This window comes from Oncorhynchus clarkii, chromosome 11, assembly GCF_045791955.1.
Source record: "Oncorhynchus clarkii lewisi isolate Uvic-CL-2024 chromosome 11, UVic_Ocla_1.0, whole genome shotgun sequence".
Classification (NCBI taxonomy): Eukaryota; Metazoa; Chordata; class Actinopteri; order Salmoniformes; family Salmonidae; genus Oncorhynchus; species Oncorhynchus clarkii.
In genome coordinates, this window is record NC_092157.1 from 577,366 (window position 1) to 600,059 (window position 22,694).

General features: G+C 44.6%; 1 protein-coding gene across 1 annotated transcript in view; it reads left to right on the forward strand.

The window, feature by feature from the left end:
- LOC139420114 (cryptochrome DASH) overlaps positions 1 to 21,550 on the forward strand; it is a 40,302-nt gene extending 18,752 nt beyond the window's left edge. The window contains exons 4-13 of the mRNA XM_071169843.1: positions 2,468 to 2,598; positions 5,189 to 5,432; positions 9,283 to 9,356; positions 9,882 to 9,971; positions 10,485 to 10,564; positions 10,647 to 10,706; positions 10,906 to 11,063; positions 14,738 to 14,857; positions 18,666 to 18,842; positions 19,469 to 21,550. Of these exons, the coding sequence (XP_071025944.1) occupies positions 2,468 to 2,598; positions 5,189 to 5,432; positions 9,283 to 9,356; positions 9,882 to 9,971; positions 10,485 to 10,564; positions 10,647 to 10,706; positions 10,906 to 11,063; positions 14,738 to 14,857; positions 18,666 to 18,842; positions 19,469 to 19,576 (1,242 nt within the window). The 3' untranslated portion in view covers positions 19,577 to 21,550. The remainder of the gene's footprint in view (positions 1 to 2,467; positions 2,599 to 5,188; positions 5,433 to 9,282; positions 9,357 to 9,881; positions 9,972 to 10,484; positions 10,565 to 10,646; positions 10,707 to 10,905; positions 11,064 to 14,737; positions 14,858 to 18,665; positions 18,843 to 19,468) is intronic.
- The last annotated feature ends 1,144 nt before the right edge of the window (positions 21,551 to 22,694 follow it).

Sequence of the window (22,694 nt, forward strand, 5' to 3'; positions counted from 1 at the left end):
CAAAGGACAGATTTCTTTTTTTCAATGACTGCCAGGAACGGTGTGTTAACTGCCTCGTTCAGGGGCAGAATGACAGATTTTCAGTTTGTCAGCTCGGGGGATCCAATCCTGCAACCTTACAGTCAACTAGTCCAACGCAATAACGACCTGCCTCTCTCTCATTGCACTCCACAAGGAGACTGCCTGTTATGTGAATGCAGTAAGCCAAGGTAAGTTGCTAGCTAGCATTAAACGTATCTTATAAAAAACAATCAATCATAATCACTAGTTAACTACACATGGTTGATTATATTACTAGATATTATCTAGCGTGTCCTGCGTTGCATATAATCTGACTAAGCATACAAGTATCCAAATATCTGACTGAGCGGTGGTAGGCAGAAGCAGGCGTGTAAACATTCAGTCAAACAGCACTTTCGTGCGTTTTGCCAGCAGCTCTTCGTTGTGCTTCAAGCATTGTTTAGGTCTTCAAGCCTATCAACTCCCGAGATGAGGCTGGTGTAACCGAAGTGAAATGGCTAGCTAGTTAGTGCGCGCTAATAGCGTTTCAAACGTCACTCGCTCTGAGCCTTCTAGTAGTTGTTCCCCTTGCTCTGCATGGGTCACGCTGCTTCGAGGGTGGCTGTTGTCATTGTGTTGCTGGTTTGAGCCCAGGGAGGAGCGAGGAGAGGGATGGAAGCTATACTCTTACACTGGCAATAGTAAAGTGCCTGTAAGAACATCCAATAGTCAAAGGTCAATGAAATACAAATGGTATAGAGAGAAATAGTCCTATAATTCCTATAATAACTACAACCTAAAACTTCTTACCTGGGAATATTGAAGACTCATGTTAAAAGGATCCACCAGCTTTCATATGTCCTCATGTTCTGAGCAAGGAACTGAAACGTTAGCTTTCTTACATAGCACATATTGCACTTTTACTTTCTTCTCCAACACTTTGTTTTTGCATTATTTAAACCAAATTGAACATGTTTCATTATTTACTTGAGTCTAAATTGATTTTATTGATGTATTATACTAAGTTAAAATAAGTGTTCATTCAGTATTGTTGTAATTGTCATTATTACAAATATATGTATTTTTAAATCGGCCGATTAATCGGTATCGGCTTTTTGGGCCTACAATAATCGGTATCGGCGTTGAAAAACCATAATCGGTCGACCTCTACTCTGAAGCATTTATTTGGACTGCAATCTGAGGTGCAGTTAATTGCTAATTTCTGAGGCTGGTAACTCTAATGAACTTATCCTCTGCAGCAGAGGTAAACCTGGGTCTTCCTTTCCTATGGTTGTCCTCATGAGAGACAGTTAACTCTAATGAACTTATCCTCTACAGCAGAGGTAAACCTGGGTCTTCCTTTCCTATGGTTGTCTTCATGAGAGTCCGTTTTATTGTAGCACTTGATGGTTTTTGCAAATGCACTTGAATTATTCCGTATTGACTGACCTTCATGTCTTAAAGTAATTATGGACTGTTGTTTCTCTTTACTTATTTGAGCTATTTTTGCCATAATATGGACTTGGTCTTTTACCAAAGAGGGCTATCTTCTGTATACCACCCCTACCTTGTCACAACACAACTGATTGGCTCAAAGGCATTAAGAAGAAAATAAATTCCACAAATCAACTTTAAGAAAGCACACCTGTTAATTGCAATGTATTCCAAGTAACTATCTCATGAAGCTGGATGAGAGAATGCCAAGAGTTTGCAAAGCTGTCATCAAGGCAAAGGGTGGCTATAATTTGTTATTTCATTGTTTTGATGTCTTCACTATTATTCAGCAGTGTAGAAAATACTAAAAATAAAGGAAAACCCTTGAATGAGTAGGTGTCCAATCCTTTATCTCGCATCTCTATCATGCTATATCTCTAACATTCTATATCTCTAATTCTATATCATTCTATATCTCTATCATTCTATATCTATATCATCCTTTATCTATATCTCCCGTCACTCTATCAGCCTATATCTAGGTATATATCTATATATCTCTACACCTTAGTAGTCCAGGTCTCTCCTTAAAATGGGTATTTTTGTCTCGATGAGACTAACCTGGTTAAATTAAATCAGAGAGTATAGACTTATACATGGGTTGATAGTTTACCAACAAATCTGACGAGTGCGCAACTGTGGGGCAAACAGACAAGGTTGGCTTAAATTGTGGACAAGATGTGAGCTAAATTTAGTCTCCAACACGTTTGCAGAATGAGTACTTATTGTCTCTCATTCATCATTAAGGTTGTTGGTTTGCTAGCTAGAGAATTTTAGCCATATTAGTATAGATCTTAGTCAAATGCCTCAAAACAAGTCATGGTATCAAGAACAAGATGGAACTAGCTGAAACGAGTCACTTACGATTCCTCACATGGCAGTTGCTTGTCATTGTTGCTAGAGATCTGACCATTCAGAATCACACTCCTTCCGTCCTAATCAATGTGTTGTGCTTTCTTATCCACTCCTGTAGGTGGTGCCAGAGGACCAGCAGGTGGAGAGAGGAGTGAGGGATATTTGTTCTCAGATGAAGGTTAAAGTTCACACCTGCTGGGGGTCGACACTATACCACCGAGACGACCTCCCTTTCAACCACCTATCCAGGTGAGAGAAGACCACAGGGGTCAAGATCAAGTTCATTTGATTTTATTCATGTGACAGAGAAAGTCGTCCTCTGATATTGGGCTGCTCAGCGCAGGCTCTCACTACCTGGATAATCACTACAATATGAAGTCAGGCTCTCTGCCTGGATAATCACTACAATATGAAGTCAGGCTCTCACTGCCTGGATAATCACTACAATATGAAGTCAGGCTCTCACTGCCTGGATAATCACTACAATATGAAGTCAGGCTCTCACTGCCTGGATAATCACTACAATATGAAGTCAGGCTCTCTGCCTGGATAATCACTACAATATGAAGTCAGGCTCTCTCTGCCTGGATAATCACTACAATATGAAGTCAGGCTCTCTCTGCCTGGATAATCACTACAATATGAAGTCAGGCTCTCTGCCTGGATAATCACTACAATATGAAGTCAGGCTCTCACTGCCTGGATAATCACTACAATATAAAGTCAGGCTCTCTGCCTGGGTAATCACTACAATATGAAGTCAGGCTCTCACTGCCTGGATAATCACTACAATATGAAGTCAGGCTCTCGCTGCCTGGATAATCACTAAAATATGAAGTCAGGCTCTCTCTGCCTGGATAATCACTACAATATGAAGTCAGGCTCTCTCTGCCTGGATAATCACTACAATATGAAGTCAGGCTCTCTCTGCCTGGATAATCACTACAATATGAAGTCAGGCTCTCTGTCTGGATAATCACTACAATATAAAGTCAGGCTCTCACTGCCTGGATAATCACTACAATATAAAGTCAGGCTCTCACTGCCTGGATAATCACTACAATATGAAGTCAGGCTCTCTCTGCCTGGATAATCACTACAATATGAAGTCAGGCTCTCACTGCCTGGATAATCACTACAATATGAAGTCAGGCTCTCTCTGCCTGGATAATCACTACAATATGAAGTCAGGCTCTCACTGCCTGGATAATCACTACAATATGAAGTCAGGCTCTCACTGCCTGGATAATCACTACAATATGAAGTCAGGCTCTCTCTGCCTGGATAATCACTACAATATGAAGTCAGGCTCTCTCTGCCTGGATAATCACTACAATATGAAGTCAGGCTCTCTCTTCCTGGATAATCACTGCAATATGAAGTCAGGCTCTCACTGCCTGGATAATCACTCAATATGAAGTCAGGCTCTCTCTGCCTGGATAATCACTACAATATGAAGTCAGGCTCTCTGCCTGGATAATCACTACAATATGAAGTCAAGCTCTCTGCCTGGATAATCACTACAATATGAAGTCAGGCTCTCTCTGCCTGGATAATCACTACAATATGAAGTCAGGCTCTCACTGCCTGGATAATCACTACAATATGAAGTCAGGCTCTCTGCCTGGATAATCACTACAATATGAAGTCAGGCTCTCTGCCTGGATAATCACTACAATATGAAGTCAGGCTCTCTCTGCCTGGATAATCACTGCAATATGAAGTCAGGCTCTCACTGCCTGGATAATCACTGCAATATGAAGTCAGGCTCTCTGTCTGGATAATCACTACAATATGAAGTCAGGCTCTCTCTGCCTGGATAATTACTACAATATGAAGTCAGGCTCTCACTGCCTGGATAATCACTACAATATGAAGTCAGGCTCTCTCTGCCTGGATAATCACTCAATATGAAGTCAGGCTCTCACTGCCTGGATAATCACTCAATATGAAGTCAGGCTCTCTCTGCCTGGATAATCACTACAATATGAAGTCAGGCTTTCTGCCTGGATAATCACTCCAATATGAAGTCAGGCTCTCTTTCCCATGTAATCACTACAATATGAAGTCAGGCTCTCTCTGCCTGGATAATCACTACAATATGAAGTCAGGCTCTCACTGCCTGGATAATCACTACAATATGAAGTCAGGCTCTCTCTGCCTGGATAATCACTACAATATGAAGTCAGGCTCTCTCTGCCTGGATAATCACTACAATATGAAGTCAGGCTCTCTTTCCCATGTAATCACTACAATTTCAAGTCAGGCTCTCTCTGCCTGGATAATCACTACAATATGAAGTCAGGCTCTCACTGCCTGGATAATCACTACAATATGAAGTCAGGCTCTCTGCCTCAATAATCACTACAATATGAAGTCAGGCTCTCACTGCCTGTCTGGATAATCACTACAATATGAAGTCAGGCTCTCTCTGCCTGGATAATTACTACAATATGAAGTCAGGCTCTCACTGCCTGGATAATCACTACAATATGAAGTCAGGCTCTCTCTGCCTGGATAATCACTCAATATGAAGTCAGGCTCTCACTGCCTGGATAATCACTACAATATGAAGTCAGGCTCTCTCTGCCTGGATAATCACTACAATATGAAGTCAGGCTCTCTCTGCCTGGATAATCACTACAATATGAAGTCAGGCTCTCTCTGCCTGGATAATCACTACAATATGAAGTCAGGCTCTCACTGCCTGGATAATCACTACAATATGAAGTCAGGCTCGCCTGTGATAGGTTGCCTGACATGTAACCCTGCTCTGCTCTATTCTCTCCTGTGATAGGTTGCATGACATCTAACCCTGCTCTATCCTCTCCTGTGATAGGCTGCCTGACGTATACACCCAGTTCAGGAAGGCAGTGGAAACCCAGGGCAGGGTGAGGCCGGTCTTGCCCACCCTAGACCAGCTGAAGCCTCTCCCCCCTGGGTCAGGTCTGGATGAAGGCCTCATCCCCTCCCCAGAAGACCTGGAGCAGACAGATACTGTGAGGGACCCTCGCTCTGCCTTCCCCTGCAGCGGGGGAGAGACTCAGGCCCTGGCCAGACTACAGCACTACTTCTGGGACACGGTGAGTACATTTTAGTCATGTATCCAGAACAACTTACAGTTAGCGCATTCATCTTCATATGGCGAGGTGAGACGACCACTTCTCTGTCACAGCAAGTAGGACACTTTCCTCAATAAAGCTGCTACATTCTCATAATGTAGGTTAGGGTCCAGTAGTGTTCTGTTATAATGTAGTTTAGGGTCCAGTAGTGTTCTGTTATAATGTAGTTTAGGGTCCAGTAGTGTTCTGTTATAATGTAGGTTAGGGTCCAGTAGTGTTCTGTCATAATGTAGGTTAAGGTCCAGTAGTGTTCTGTTATAATGTAGTTTAGGGTCCAGTATTGTTCTGTTATAATGTAGGTTAGGGTCCAGTAGTGTTCTGTTATAATGTAGTTTAGGGTCCAGTAGTGTTCTGTTATAATGTAGTTTAGGGTCCAGTAGTGTTGCTGTTATAATGTAGGTTAAGGTCCGGTAGTGTTCTGTTATAATGTAGGTTAGGGTCCAGTAGTGTTCTGTTATAATGTAGGTTAGGGTCCAGTAGTGTTCTGTTATAATGTAGGTTAAGGTCCGGTAGTGTTCTGTTATAATGTAGGTTAAGGTCCAGTAGTGTTCTGTTATAATGTAGTTTAGGGTCCAGTAGTGTTCTGTTATAATGTAGGTTAGGGTCCAGTAGTGTTCTGTTATAATGTAGTTTAGGGTCCAGTATTGTTCTGTTATAATGTAGGTTAGGGTCCAGTATTGTTCTGTTATAATGTAGGTTAGGGTCCAGTAGTGTTCTGTTATAATGTAGGTTAGGGTCCAGTAGTGTTCTGTTATAATGTAGTTTAGGGTCCAGTAGTGTTCTGTTATAATGTAGTTTAGGGTCCAGTAGTGTTCTGTTATAATGTAGTTTAGGGTCCAGTAGTGTTCTGTTATAATGTAGGTTAGGGTCCAGTAGTGTTCTGTTATAATGTAGGTTAGGGTCCAGTAGTGTTCTGTTATAATGTAGTTTAGGGTCCAGTAGTGTTGCTGTTATAATGTAGGTTAGGGTCCAGTATTGTTCTGTTATAATGTAGGTTAGGGTCCAGTAGTGTTCTGTTATAATGTAGGTTAGGGTCCAGTAGTGTTGCTGTTATAATGTATGTTAAGGTCCGGTACTGTTCTGTTATAATGTAGGTTAGGGTCCAGTAGTGTTCTGTTATAATGTATGTTAGGCCCAACATCAACACACAGTATGTGATAATTGCACATTTCTAGGTTTTGTGGTAAAAAGAATATAGAGGAAGATATGTGTTTCCAATGATGTCATCGGTGTGCATCATGTGATTTTAACCAATTATGACGAGGCTTGCCTGCTAATTTCCTACTAATTGGTTGATTATGTCATTGGAAACATATCTTCCTCTATCTGTTTACTACCAAACATAGAAACGAGAACCATTTTTACATATGTTGATATTGGGGTGGTGCTGGAAAGAATGGGTATGGGTACGAACTGCAAGGGTACAATTATGTACCTATACCTCACAGGGCACCACTACAGGGATAAGTGTTTGAGGACAGTTCAGTACTTTTTGGAGAGTGTATCAGCAACGTCAGTGCTAGTAAGAAAAGTCAATATCAACCTCCCCTCCCTAGTCACACGTCAACCTCTCCTCCCTAGTCACACGTCAACCTCCCCTCCCTAGTCACACGTCAACCTCCCCTCCCTAGTCACACGTCAACCTCCCCTCCCTAGTCACACGTCAACCTCCCCTCCCTAGGCACACGTCAACCTCCCCTCCCTAGGCACACGTCAACCTCCCCTCCCTAGGCACACTTCAACCTCCCCTCCCTAGGCACACGTCAACCTCCCCTCCCTAGGCACACGTCAACCTCCCCTCCCTAGGCACACGTCAACCTCCCCTCCCTAGGCACACGTCAACCTCCCTTCCCTAGGCACACGTAAACCTCCCCTCCCTAGGCACACGTCAACCTCCCCTCCCTAGGCACACGTCAACCTCCCCTCCCTAGGCACACGTCAACCTCCCCTCCCTAGGCACACGTCAACCTCCCCTCCCTAGTCACACGTGTATAGGACTGGGGCTCTCCTCAAAGTCTAAATGGTGTGGAGCAGATAGTTAGTTAGCTGTTAGCTGTAGTCAGCTGTTTAGTGGAGCAGATAGTTAGCTGTTAAGTGGAGCAGAGCCCTGGCTGCTTTAGTGTGGTGGATGTCACTGCATGATCTACAGCATTGGATAGGAACATGTTACTCGTGTTAAAGTAGTAGTGGTACATTCATCATGAAAACCTTTCATTTGGTCCAATGATAATATAGCAGACATACAGTACCAGTCAAAAGTTTGGACACACCTACTCATACCAGGGTTTATTTTTACTATTTTCTGCATTGTAGAATAATAGTGAAGACATCAAAACTATGAAATAACACGTATGGAATTATGTAGTAACCCAAAAAGTGTTAAACAAAACAAAATATATTTGAGATTCTTCAAAGTAGCCACCTTGATAACAGCTTTGTACACTCTTGGCATTCTCTCAACCAGCTTCACCTGGAATGCATTTAAATTAGCATGTGTGCCTTGTTAAAAGTTAATTTGTGAAATTTCTTTCCTTAATGCTTTGAGCCTATCAGTTGTGTTGTGATAGATAGGGGGGTATACAGAAGATAGCCCTCTTTGGTAAAAGACCAAATCCATATTATAGCACAAACAGCTCAAATAAGCAAAGAGAAATGACAGACCATCATTACTTTGACTCACCTTCATGTCTTAATCTGAAAATGTCAAGAACTATGAAAGTTTCTTCAAGTGTAGTCCCAAAAACCATCAAGCACTATGATGAAACTGTCTCTCATGAGGACTGCCACAGGAAAGGAGGATCCAGAGTTATATCTGCTGCAGAGGATAAGTTCATTAGGGTTACCAGAAATTGCAACCCAAATAAATGCTTCACAGAGTTCAAGTAACAGACACATCTCAACATCAACTGTTCGGAGGAGACTGCATGCCTAACCCTAATCATGCCTTCATGGTCGAATTGCTGCAAAGAAACCACTACTAAAGGACACCAGTAATAAGAAGAGACTTGCTTGGGCCAAGAAACACGAGCAATGGACATTGGACCGGTGGAAATCTGTCCTTTGGTCTGATGAGTCCAAATGTGATATTTTTTGGTTCCAACCTTCTTCTCTTTGTGAGACGCAGAGTAGGTGAACGAATGATCTCCGCATGTGTGGTTCCCACTGTGAAGCATGGAGTAGGAGGTGTGATGGTGCTTTGCTGGTGACACTGTCAGTGATTTATTTAGATTTCAAGGCACACTTAACCAGCATGGCTGCCACAGCATTCTGCAGCGATATGCCATCCCATCTGGTTTGCACTTAGTGGGTCCATCATTTGTTTTCAACTGAACAATGGCTATTTGACTAAGAAGGAGAGTGATGGAGTGCTGCATCAGATGACCTGGCCTCCACAATCACCTGACCTCAACCCAATTTGAGATGTTTGAGATGGAGTTGGACCGCAGAGTGACGGAAAAGCAGCCAACATGTGCTCAGCATATGTGGGAACTCCTTCAAGACTGTTTGGAAAAGCATTCCTCATGAAGCTGGTTGAGAGAATGTCAAGAGTTTGCAAAGCTGTCATCAAGGCAAAGGGTGGCTACTTTGAAGAATATAAAATATATTTAGATTTGTTTAACACTTTTTTGTTTACTACATGATTCCATGTGTGTTATTTCATAGTTCTGATGTCTTCACTATTATTCTACAATGTAGAAAATACTAAAATAAAGAAACCCTTGAATGAGTTGGTGTGTCCAAACTTTTGACTGGTACTGTATGTGTTTGTTGTGTAGGATATTGTGATACAGCTGGTATATGTCTCATGCAGGATGCTGTGGCTACCTACAAGGAGACTCGTAACGGCCTGATAGGACTGGACTATTCCACAAAATTTTCCCCATGGTAAGTACCAGCATAGCCACGGGAGGTACGGGTGTTGAGGGTACTGCAGCACCCCCTGAACAATCAGAATAAAGTTAAAGTAGTTCACTGAGCCTTTACTAGTATTAGCAACCCGATATAGATGTCTGTAGCGCAGGCAACAATGTTTTTCAGCGTCTTCACTTTGGCAAAAACTTAGTTGTATGATTAAGAACAGTAGCTTGTAAGATTCAATAGTTGGATTTGTAAGAGTTGTTGCCCTGCGATTGTCATTCTAATGTAATCCAGAAAGAACAAAACCCTGTCCTCAAACATTTACATCAAATGGTCCATAGTTACGGGCAAAGACACAAAACATCCACATCAAACTAAATACTTTTCTTGATCAAATATCATGGAAAACAACACCATTCTTTTGGGAATATTGGTGCTTGCAACACCAGGGTTGTGGGTTCAATTCCCACAGGGGACCAGTATGAAAATGTATGCACTCACTATAAAATGTATTCGCAGACAATAGACTGTATCTATAACTGTATTCTACAGGTTGGCTATAGGCTGTATCTCCCCTAGGCATATCTACCAACAGATCAAGAAGTATGAGAGTGAACGAACAGCCAATCAGAGCACATACTGGTGAGTTCCTTCCTGCTATCTCATATCCTGTTGTTTTCAGGAACATGAGGAGATCAGTCACTAAATCCATGTTTATCTCCTGTTATGTACAATACCAGTCAAAGGTTTTAGAACACCTAATCATTCCAGGGTTTTTATTTCTACTATTTTCTACATAGTAGAGCTGTCATCAAGGCAAAGGATGGCTACTTTGAAGAATCTAAAATGTAAAATATATTTTTATTAAACTTTTTTTTTTCTTACTATATGATTCCGTATGTGTTATTTAATAGTTTTGATGTCTTCACTATTCTACAATGTAGAAAATAGTAACAATAAAGAAAAACCCTGGAATGAGTGTGTCTAAATGTTTAACTTATAACTATAGCTGTGATGAGCCAGGCTAGCAGGGTGGCTGGGTAGGAGATGCACCTTTCAGTGTACTTAGTTCAGGTAACTGAATAGACTGTGAATTGAATAGAAGAAGTGATGGGGTTTTATTAAGCAAGACTGACTGTACATGTCTTCCAACAGGGTAGTATTTGAGCTGCTCTGGAGAGACTATTTCAAGTTTGTAGGAGCCAAATACGGAGACAGACTGTTTGACATCAAAGGTAAAGTTGGAAAGCCAGTTGTATATGTTGTCATCTGAAGCTTATTGCACATTATCTCATGGTGGTTATGTGTTTTCATCAGGCCTTCAGGACAAATCGATCCCTTGGAAGAAGGACATGAATCTGTTCAATGCATGGAAAGGTTAGGGAGAAATCATTACAAATCTATAGTCTTTACAATACCACTCTGATCTACGAGGTGACTACACAGAGCTGTATAAGGCAAGTATAGGGAACTGAACATCTGTGGGATGCACTGTGGTAAATATACCGTAACAATGTTCAAACTATCATCTCTCATACTACTGAGTTGTTGTGACTCCTCTGTCTCATTGTTCTAGAGGGTCGTACCGGGGTGCCGTTCGTTGATGCCAACATGCGAGAGCTGGCGCTGACGGGGTTTATGTCTAACAGGGGTCGCCAAAACGTAGCCAGCTTCCTCACCAAGGACCTGGGACTAGACTGGAGGATGGGGGCCGAGTGGTTCCACTACCTTTTGGTGAGGCTCCTGGCCAGGGTTAGTGTTAGGGTTGGGACCTGGGACTAGACTGGAGGATGGGGGTCGAGTGGTTCCACTACCTTTTGGTGAGGCTCCTGGCCAGGGTTAGTGTTAGGGTTGGGACCTGGGTTAGGACCTGGGACTAGACTGGAGGATGGGGGTCGAGTGGTTCCACTACCTTTTGGTGAGGCTCCTGGCCAGGGTTAGTGTTAGGGTTGGGACCTGGGTTAGGACCTGGGACTAGACTGGAGGATGGGGGTCGAGTGGTTCCACTACCTTTTGGTGAGGCTCCTGGCCAGGGTTAGTGTTAGGGTTGGGACCTGGGTTAGGACCTGGGACTAGACTGGAGGATGGGGGTCGAGTGGTTCCACTACCTTTTGGTGAGGCTCCTGGCCAGGGTTAGTGTTAGGGTTGGGACCTGGGTTAGGACCTGGGACTAGACTGGAGGATGGGGGTCGAGTGGTTCCACTACCTTTTGGTGAGGCTCCTGGCCAGGGTTAGTGTTAGGGTTGGGACCTGGGTTAGGACCTGGGACTAGACTGGAGGATGGGGGTCGAGTGGTTCCACTACCTTTTGGTGAGGCTCCTGGCCAGGGTTAGTGTTAGGGTTGGGACCTGGGTTAGGACCTGGGACTAGACTGGAGGATGGGGGTCGAGTGGTTCCACTACCTTTTGGTGAAGCTCCTGGCCAGGGTTAGTGTTAGGGTTGGGACCTGGGTTAGGACCTGGGTTAGGACCTGGGACTAGACTGGAGGATGGGGGTCGAGTGGTTCCACTACCTTTTGGTGAAGCTCCTGGCCAGGGTTAGTGTTAGGGTTGGGACCTGGGTTAAGACCTGGGACTAGACTAGAGGATGGGGGTCGAGTGGTTCCACTACTTACTGGTGAGGCTGGTGCCCAAGACTAAATCAACCCCTAGCCCCTACCTTTGACCCCTAGCCTCCCTCTGCACTTAGATCTGAAAGGATAGTACAGATGTATCCAAGGTGGTGGGAACTAGACCCAGCCTGTGATAGGACAGATGTATCCAAGGTGGTGGGAACTAGACCCAGCCTGTGATAGGACAGATGTATCCAAGGTGGTGGGAACTAGACCCAGCCTGTGATAGGACAGATGTATCCAAGGTGGTGGGAACTAGACCCAGCCTGTGATAGGACAGATGTATCCAAGGTGGTGGGAACTCGACCCAGCCTGTGATAGGACAGATGTATCCAAGGTGGTGGAAACTAGACCCAGCCTGTGATAGGACAGGTGTATCCAAGGTGGTGGGAACTAGACCCAGCCTGTGATAGGACAGATGTATGTATCCAAGGTGGTGGGAACTAGACCCAGCCTGTGATAGGACAGATGTATCCAAGGTGGTGGGAACTAGACCCAGCCTGTGATAGGACAGATGTATCCAAGGTGGTGGGAACTAGACCCAGCCTGTGATAGGACAGATGTATGTATCCAAGGTGGTGGGAACTAGACCCAGCCTGTGATAGGACAGATGTATCCAAGGTGGTGGGAACTAGACCCAGCCTGTGATAGGACAGATGTATGTATCCAAGGTGGTGGGAACTAGACCCAGCCTGTGATAGGACAGATGTATCCAAGGTGGTGGGAACTAGACCCAGCCTGTGATAGGACAGATGTATCCAAGGTGGTGAGAACTAGACCCAGCCTGTGATAGGACAGATGTATCCAAGGTGGTGGGAACTCGACCCAGCCTGTGATAGGACAGATGTATCCAAGGTGGTGGGAACTAGACCCAGCCTGTGATAGGACAGATGTATGTATCCAAGGTGGTGGGAACTAGACCCAGCCTGTGATAGGACAGGTGTATCCAAGGTGGTGGGAACTAGACCCAGCCTGTGATAGGACAGATGTATCCAAGGTGGTAGGAACTAGACCCAGCCTGTGATAGGACATATGTATCCAAGGTGGTGGGAACTCGACCCAGCCTGTGATAGGACAGATGTATCCAAGGTGGTGAGAACTAGACCCAGCCTGTGATAGGACAGATGTATGTATCCAAGGTGGTGGGAACTAGACCCAGCCTGTGATAGGACAGATGTATGTATCCAAGGTGGTGGGAACTAGACCCAGCCTGTGATAGGACAGATGTATCCAAGGTGGTGAGAACTAGACCCAGCCTGTGATAGGACAGATGTATGTATCCAAGGTGGTGGGAACTAGACCCAGCCTGTGATAGGACAGATGTATGTATCCAAGGTGGTGGGAACTAGACCCAGCCTGTGATAGGACAGGTGTATCCAAGGTGGTGGGAACTAGACCCAGCCTGTGATAGGACAGATGTATCCAAGGTGGTGAGAACTAGACCAAGCCTGTGATAGGACAGATGTATGTATCCAAGGTGGTGGGAACTAGACCCAGCCTGTGATAGGACAGATGTATCCAAGGTGGTGGGAACTAGACCCAGCCTGTGATAGGACAGATGTATCCAAGGTGGTGGGAACTAGACCCAGCCTGTGATAGGACAGATGTATCCAAGGTGGTGGGAACTCGACCCAGCCTGTGATAGGACAGATGTATCCAAGGTGGTGAGAACTAGACCCAGCCTGTGATAGGACAGGTGAATCCAAGGTGGTGGGAACTAGACCCAGCCTGTGATAGGACAGATGTATCCAAGGTGGTGGGAACTAGACCCAGCCTGTGATAGGACAGGTGTATCCAAGGTGGTGGGAACTAGACCCAGCCTGTGATAGGACAGATGTATCCAAGGTGGTAGGAACTAGACCCAGCCTGTGATAGGACAGATGTATCCAAGGTGGTGGGAACTCGACCCAGCCTGTGATAGGACAGATGTATCCAAGGTGGTGAGAACTAGACCCAGCCTGTGATAGGACAGATGTATGTATCCAAGGTGGTGGGAACTAGACCCAGCCTGTGATAGGACAGATGTATGTATCCAAGGTGGTGGGAACTAGACCCAGCCTGTGATAGGACAGATGTAGCCAAGGTGGTGAGAACTAGACCCAGCCTGTGATAGGACAGATGTATGTATCCAAGGTGGTGGGAACTAGACCCAGCCTGTGATAGGACAGATGTATCCAAGGTGGTGGGAACTCGACCCAGCCTGTGATAGGACAGATGTATCCAAGGTGGTGAGAACTAGACCCAGCCTGTGATAGGACAGATGTATGTATCCAAGGTGGTGGGAACTAGACCCAGCCTGTGATAGGACAGATGTATGTATCCAAGGTGGTGGGAACTAGACCCAGCCTGTGATAGGACAGATGTAGCCAAGGTGGTGAGAACTAGACCCAGCCTGTGATAGGACAGATGTATGTATCCAAGGTGGTGGGAACTAGACCCAGCCTGTGATAGGACAGATGTATCCAAGGTGGTGGGAACTCGACCCAGCCTGTGATAGGACAGATGTATCCAAGGTGGTGAGAACTAGACCCAGCCTGTGATAGGACAGATGTATGTATCCAAGGTGGTGGGAACTAGACCCAGCCTGTGATAGGACAGATGTATGCAAGATGGTGGGAACTAGACCCAGCCTGTGATAGGGCAACATGGAACTAAAATCCTAAGGCTTTTATTTAGATAAATGTCTGACTGTGGGTATACCTATTGAATGGTTTCAGGTCACACCAGGCTGGTTAGGAGACCAGTAGTGGACAGTTACCGGAGGTCTGACCAATCAGTTCCATCTCTCTACTTCCAGGTGGACCATGACGTGAGCAGTAACTATGGTAACTGGCTATACAGCGCGGGGATAGGAAATGACCCGAGAGAAAACAGGAAGTTCAACATGATCAAACAAGGACTCGACTACGACAACAACGTATGTTTCAGTCTGACCAATAAACACTGTAGAACTACCACAGTTTTTACCTGAAGGTGAAAGACCTGCAACATTGGCATGTCAGATTAGATCATCCCGTCTCCAAAGCTAGTTGCTTCATAACTAGTTATCTGATGTTATGATGTCTGCTTCCTTGGGGTTAACACATAAAGGGAGGAGGATGCTATAGCAATATACCATACAATTACCCAGAAAGTTTCTGCTATGGCAACTTTGAGAAACTGTTTGGAATAACTAGTGATTGTCCCCTTGAAGAGGATAGGAGACAATGTTAGACACTGGTTTGTAATAAGTGATTGTCTCTTGTGGTGGAAATTCTACCTTAAACTAATAATGAGGAGAGGCATACTCAATAATCAATCAAGGTATTATAATAAGGACGAGGGCGCACCACCCACGCAGGTGAAATGGAGTGAGAGCCTCCTGTACAAAGAGTACGTAAGCCTCATATACTCTAGCTATCTTATGCAAACACATGATCTTATGCACGTGTGTGTACAGAAGGAGAGACGAACCTGTGTTACGGGGTACAGACTATAATGAAAAGGTTGTCTCAGTCTGTCACAACTGAGTGAGGACAATAGGTGCCAAGGTGACAGGAAGTCACTCCAGACATACTTCCTCTAACAGCAGCTCAACGGTTCCCCCAAGATGGGCAAGCAAGCACCTTTCACTGTCGGCCCAAATGATGTACAGTCGTGGCCAAAAGTCTTGAATGACACAAATATTCATTTTCACGAAGTCTGCTGCCTCAGTTTGTATGATGGCAATCCCCCAAAAACATTTCCACTGCATTTCAGCCCTGCCACAAAAGGACCAGCTGACATCATGTCAGTGATTCTCTCGTTAACACGGGTGTGAGTGTTGACGAGGACAAGGCTGGGGAGCACTCTGTCATGCTGATTGAGTTCGAATAACAGACTGGAAGCTTCAAAAGGAGGGTGGTGTCTGGAATCATTGTTCTTCCTCTGGCAATCATGGTTACCTGCAAGGAAACATGTGCCGTCATCATTGCTTTGCACAAAAAGGGCGACAACAGGCAAGGATGTTGCTGCCAGTAAGATTGCACCTAAATCAACCATTTATCGGATCATCAAGAACTTCAAGGAGAGCGGTTCAATTGTTGTGAAGAAGGTTTCAGGGCGCCCAAGAAAGTCCAGCAAGCACCAGGACCGTCTCCCAAAGTTGATTCAGCTGCGGGATCGGGGCACCACCAGTACAGAGCTTACTCAGGAATGGCAGCAGGCAGGTGTGAGTGTATCTGTACGCACAGTGAGGTGAAGACTTTTGGAGGATGGCCTGGTGTCAAGAAGGGCAGCAAAGAAGCCACTTCTCTCCAGGAAACACATCAGGGACAGACTGATATTCTGTAAAATGTACAGGGATTGGACCGCTGAGGACTGGGGTATAATCATTTTCTCTGATAAATCCCCTTTCCGATTGTTTGGGGCATCCGGAAAAAGCGTGTCCGGAGAAGACAAGGTGAGCGCTACCATCAGTCCTGTGTCATGCCAACAGTAAAGCATCCTGAGACCATTCATGTGTGGGTTGCTTCTCAGCCAAGGGAGTGGGCTCACTCACAATTTTGCCTAAGAACACAGCCATGAATAAATAATGGTACCAACACATCCCCGAGAGCAACTTCTCCCAAACACCCAGGAACAGTTTGGTGCCTTTCAGCATGACAATAATCCCAAACACACCGCCCGGGCAACGAAGGAGTGGCTTTGTAAGAAGCATTTCAAGGTCCTGGAGTGGCCTAGCCAGTCTCCAGATCTCAACCCCATAGAAAATCTTTGGAGGGAGTTGAAAGTCCGTGTTGCCCAGCAACAGCCCCAAAACATCACTGCTCTAAAGGAGATCTGCATGGAGGAATGGGCCAAAATTCCAGGAACAGTGTGTGAAAACCTTGTGAAGACTTACAGAAAATGTTTGACCTCTGTCATTGCCAACAGAGGGTATATAACAACGTATTGAGATAAACTTTTGTTATTGACCAAATACTTATTTTCCACCATAATTTGCAAATAAATTCATTAAAAGTCCTACAATGTGATTTTCTGGATTTTTTTTCTCATATTGTCTGTCATAGTTGAAGTGTACCTATGATGAAAATAACAGGCCTCTCTCATCTTTTTAAGTGGGAGAACTTGCACAATTGGTGGCTGACTAAATACTTTTTTGCCCCACTGAATATCCACAGTAAAACAAGTCCTATATCGACATAACCTGAAAGGCAGCTCAGCAAGGAAGAAGCCACTGCTCCAAAACCGCCATCAAATAGCCAGATTATGGTTTGCAACTGCACATGGGAACAAATATTGTACTTTTTGGAGAAATGTCCTCTGGTCTGATGAAACAAAAATAGAACTATTTGGCCATAATGACCATCGTTATGTTTGGAGGAAAAAGGGGGAGGCTTGCAAGCCAAAGAACACCATCCCAACCGTGAAGCACGGGGGTGGCAGCATCATGTTGTGGGGGTGCTTTGCTGCAGGAGGGACTGGTGCACTTCACAAAATAGATGGCTTCGTGAGGATGGAAAATTATGTGGATATATTGAAGCAACATCTCAAGACATCAGTCAGGAATTTAAAGCTTGTTCGCAAATGGGTCTTCCAAATGAACAATGACCCCAAGCATACTTCCATTGTTGTGGCAAATTTGCTTAAGGACAACAAAGTCAAGGTATTAGAGTGGCCATCACAAAGCCCTGACCTCAATCCTATAGAAAATGTGTGGGCAGAACTGAAAAAGCTTGTGTGAGCAAGGAGGCCTACAAACTTGACATAGTTACACCAGCTCTGGCCAAAATTCACCCAACTTATTGTAGGAAGCTTGTGGAAGGCTACCTGAAACTTTTGACCCAAGTTAAACAATTTAAAGGCAATGCTACGAAATACTAATTGAGTGTATGTAACCTTCTGACCCACTGGGAATGTGATGAAAGAAATAAAAGCTGAAATAAATCATTATCTCAACTTTTATTCTGACATTTCACATTCTTAAAATATAGTGGTGATCCTTCCTGACCTAAAACGGGGAATTTTTACTTGGATTAAATGTCAGAAATTGTGAAACCTGAGTTTAAATGTACTTGGCTAAGGTGTAGGTAAACTTCCGACTTCAACTGTATGTTCTACACACACACACACACAACATGAACCTTTCACCCAGAAACAGGCTCCAAACATAACAGCTCTATCACTGGTGTGCAGAATATAACACTTTGTCTCCAGTTAAGTGAAGAGGAACCGGTTAGTTTCTGTCAGCTCTTGGGTAAGCGACCGGGGCGGCAGGGTAGCCTAGTGGTTAGCGCGTTGGACTAAAGGTTGCAAGTTCAATTCCCCGAGCTGACAAGGTACAAGTCTGTCATTCTGCCCCTGAACAAGGCAGTTAACCCACTGTTCCTAGGCCGTCATTGAAAATAAGAATTTGTTCTTAACTGACTTGCCTAGTCAAATAAAGGTAAAATAAAAAAATCATGGGGTCCTGCTACACACACAGAACAGTTAGAACAGGCCTCTTATTAATACACACACACACGGTTCTATCTGTATATGCATTAGTTTCTTTAACAATCTCAAGACCAATGCCTAGGCTTAAAGAAGATATTTCAGTTCACAAGCATTAATAAGATTTAACTTCAAAATGCCCTCACACTCTCCTCTTCAAGGACACTATGTTAAACACTAGGTTTGTAATAACTAGTGATTGTCTCTCCTCTTCAAGTAAACTATGTTAGACACTAGGTTTGTAATAACTAGTGATTGTCTTTCCTCTTCAGGGGGACTATGTTAGACACTGGATCCCAGAGCTCAAGGGGATCAGAGGGGGGGAGGTCCACGCCCCATGGACCCTTAGCTCCGCCTCCCTGTCTCACGCACTGGTGTCCCTCAACGACACATACCCTTCCCCCATTGTCATGGCACCAGAATGGAGTCGCCACACCAACAAGAAGCCGGTGGGTGTTGTTAAAGATGTGAATTTCATAGAAAAAGGAAGTGGTGTATGTAGATCTACGTTTCTAGAATGGCTCTACCAGTTATGACTAATGTACAATCGGGTGAGAAGGGCCTTGGTCAGGGAGGTGACCAAGAACCCGATGGTCACTCTGACAGAGCTCCAGAGTTCCTCTGTGGAGATGGGAGAGCCTTAGTTTTTTTTTTAGTTTTTTTTTTCTTCCCAATTTTTGTTTTTAATAAATTGGCAAAATGTCTAAAGACCAGTTTTTACTTTGTAATCATGGGGTATTGTGTGTAGCTTGAGGAAAACAATTAATTTAATACATTTGAGAATAAGACGTAACGTAACAAAATGTGGAAAAAGTCAAGGGGTCTGAATACTTTCCGAATGCCCTCTATATAACATTCAAAGGACCCAAATGGTCATAAGAATAATTTAAGAATTTAATTGATTAATTAATTTGTTTTTGTGCTAACAACCTGTCCCAAAAATGTCACTTCACGGTCGTTGTCTCTTGAGACATTTGTTATGTGAACCTGTCTTTATAAAAAAGGTACTTCAAGACTATTCTCTCTTGACACATCAATTTCAAGGTTTTGGTTCTAAATGTAAAGTCTTCTGCAGACTGGTGCTGGGCCCTCGGCCAGAGGAAAGACTGGTCCATCCCACACCCCTAAACAACACAAGGACAGAGGAATAGACTTCTACTTCTCCAAGAGCAAGAACTTCTGATGGAGCAGACTGACTGAAAAGACTGAAAGAACTTTTGGGCTTCCGCAAGGAAATGGTTTGACCCATCCCCGCTTTGTATGGGTGGATGGTTTGACCCATCCCCGCTTTATATGGGTGGATGGTTTGACCCATCCCCGCTTTATATGGGTGGATGGTTTGACCCATCCCCGCTTTATATGGGTGGATGGTTTGACCCATCCCCGCTTTATATGGGTGGATGGTTTGACCTATCCCCGCTTTATATGGGTGGATGGTTTGACCCATCCCCGCTTTATATGGGTGGATGGTTTGACCCATCCCCGCTTTATATGGGTGGATGGTTTGACCCATCCCGCTTTATATGGGTGGATGGTTTGACCCATCCCCGCTTTATATGGGTGGATGGTTTGACCCATCCCCACTTTGTATGGGTGGATGGTTTGACCCATCCCCGCTTTATATGGGTGGATGGTTTGACCCATCCCCGCTTTATATGGGTGGATGGTTTGACCCATCCCCGCTTTGTATGGGTGGATGGTTTGACCCATCCCCGCTTTATATGGGTGGATAGTTTGACCCATCCCCGCTTTATATGGGTGGATGGTTTGACCCATCCCCGCTTTGTATGGGTGGATGGTTTGACCCATCCCCGCTTTGTATGGGTGGATGGTTTGACCCATCCCCACTTTATATCGGTGGATGGTTTGACCCATCCCCGCTTTATATGGGTGGATGGTTTGACCCATCCCTGCTTTATATGGGTGGATAGTTTGACCCATCCCCGCTTTATATGGGTGGATGGTTTGACCCATCCCTGCTTTATATGGGTGGATGGTTTGACCCATCCCTGCTTTATGTCGATGGATGGTTTGACCCATCCCCACTTTATATGGGTGGATAGTTTGACCCATCCCTGCTTTATATGGGTGGATGGTTTGACCCATCCCTGCTTTATATCGGTGGATGGTTTGACCCATCCCTGCTTTATATCGGTGGATGGTTTGACCCATCCCTGCTTTATATCGGTGGATGGTTTGACCCATCCCTGCTTTATATCGGTGGATGGTTTGACCCATCCCCGCTTTATATGGGTGGATGGTTTGACCCATCCCCGCTTTGTATGGGTGGATGGTTTGACCCATCCCCGCTTTGTATGGGTGGATGGTTTGACCCATCCCCGATTTGTATGGGTGGATGGTTTGATCCATCCCCGCTTTGTATGGGTGGATGGGTTGACCCATCCCTGCTTTATATCGGTGGATGGTTTGACCCATCCCCGCTTTGTATGGGTGGATGGTTTGACCCATCCCCGCTTTATATGGGTGGATGGGTTTACCCATCCCCGCTTTATATGGGTGGATGGTTTGACCCATCCCCGCTTTATATGGGTGGATGGTTTGACCCATCCCCGCTTTGTATGGGTGGATGGTTTGACCCATCCCCGCTTTATATGGGTGGATGGGTTTACCCATCCCCGCTTTATATGGGTGGATGGTTTGACCCATCCCCGCTTTATATGGGTGGATGGTTTGACCCATCCCCGCTTTGTATGGGTGGATGGTTTGACCCATCCCCGCTTTGTATGGGTGGATGGTTTGACCCATCCCCGCTTTATATGGGTTTATGGTTTGACCCATCCCCGCTTTATATGGGTGGATGGTTTGACCCATCCCTGCTTTGTATGGGTGGATGGTTTGACCCATCCCCGCTTTGTATGGGTGGATGGTTTGACCCATCCCCGCTTTGTATGGGTGGATGGGTGTGTGACACATGGTTTTGAGAAGGTACTGCTGAGTGGGTGGTGTGATACAGACAACTCTTTTGTTTCTGTTTTATATTGCCACTGTTTTTTTATGTTTCATATGTTTTATCAATTTCTATTGACTTGTTACATCACAGAACCATTTGAGGTAGTACCTGTATTGGTTGTTTTTTACTCTCTACAAAAGCAGCCATGTCTTTATAATGGTTCATAATAAACATGTTGATGCTGGTTGTAATGTTTCCTATTTGTATTTATTATGGATCCCCATTTAGTTCCTGACAAGGCAGCAGCTACTCTTCCTGGGGTTTATTATTGATCCCCATTAGTTCCTGTCAAGGCAACAGCTACTCTTCCTGGGGTTTATTATGGATCCCCATTTAGTTCCTGACAAGGCAGCAGCTACTCTTCCTGGGGATTATTATTGATCCCCATTAGTTCCTGTCAAGGCAGCAGCTACTCTTCCTGGGGATTTAATATTGATCCCCATTAGTTCATGTCAAGGCAACAGCTACTCTTCCTGGGGTTTATTATGGATCCCCATTAGTTCTTGCCAGGTCAGCAGCTACTCTTCCTGGGGTTTATTATGGATCCCCATTAGTTCCTGACAAGGCAGCAGTAGCTACTCTTCCTGGTGTTTATTATGGATCCCCATTAGTTCCTACCAAGGCAGCAGCTACTCTTCCTGGGGTTTATTATGGATCCCCATTAGTTCCTGACAAGGCAGCAGCTACTCTTCCTGGGGTCCAGCAAAATGAAGGCAGTTATACCATTTTTAAAACATTACAATACGTTCCTTACAGAATTCATAACACACTGTGCCCTCAGGCCCATACTCCACTGCCACATATCTACAACACAACATCCATGAGGTTTACATCTAATTGTTGTATAAGATGAATGAGTGAGTATGATACTGGTTACACAATTTTACAATGTGATTTTGGACTGTTTAATGAAGGAAACTCCAATTCCCTTTTGAGTTTAATTAAATCAGAGGACCGCCCCTGAGCCCAGTTAGGGTTGGGCATCCTGGGACAGGCCCTTTTCTGCAACTCCTGAATAAAACCCCAACTTTGAGAAATTGTCAACCAGACCATGTTCTCCTCCATTGCTGAATCTTTTAACCATACCATGTGGTTAAACTCTTAGACTATCGATACAGACAGAATAAGAACAAGTCTTTGATATTAATTACTGCAGCTAGGAATTCGGTATCATTGAACGCAAAGAACGACAACCGCCGGAACATCCATTCTATAACGAATGAAAGTCACTCTGAACAACACACTCTAACCACAACAGAGAGCGAGAGGGAGAGAGACGGACAATTCTGCAAAATAAAAAAACTTTTCACCAGCGATCAAGACGACACAC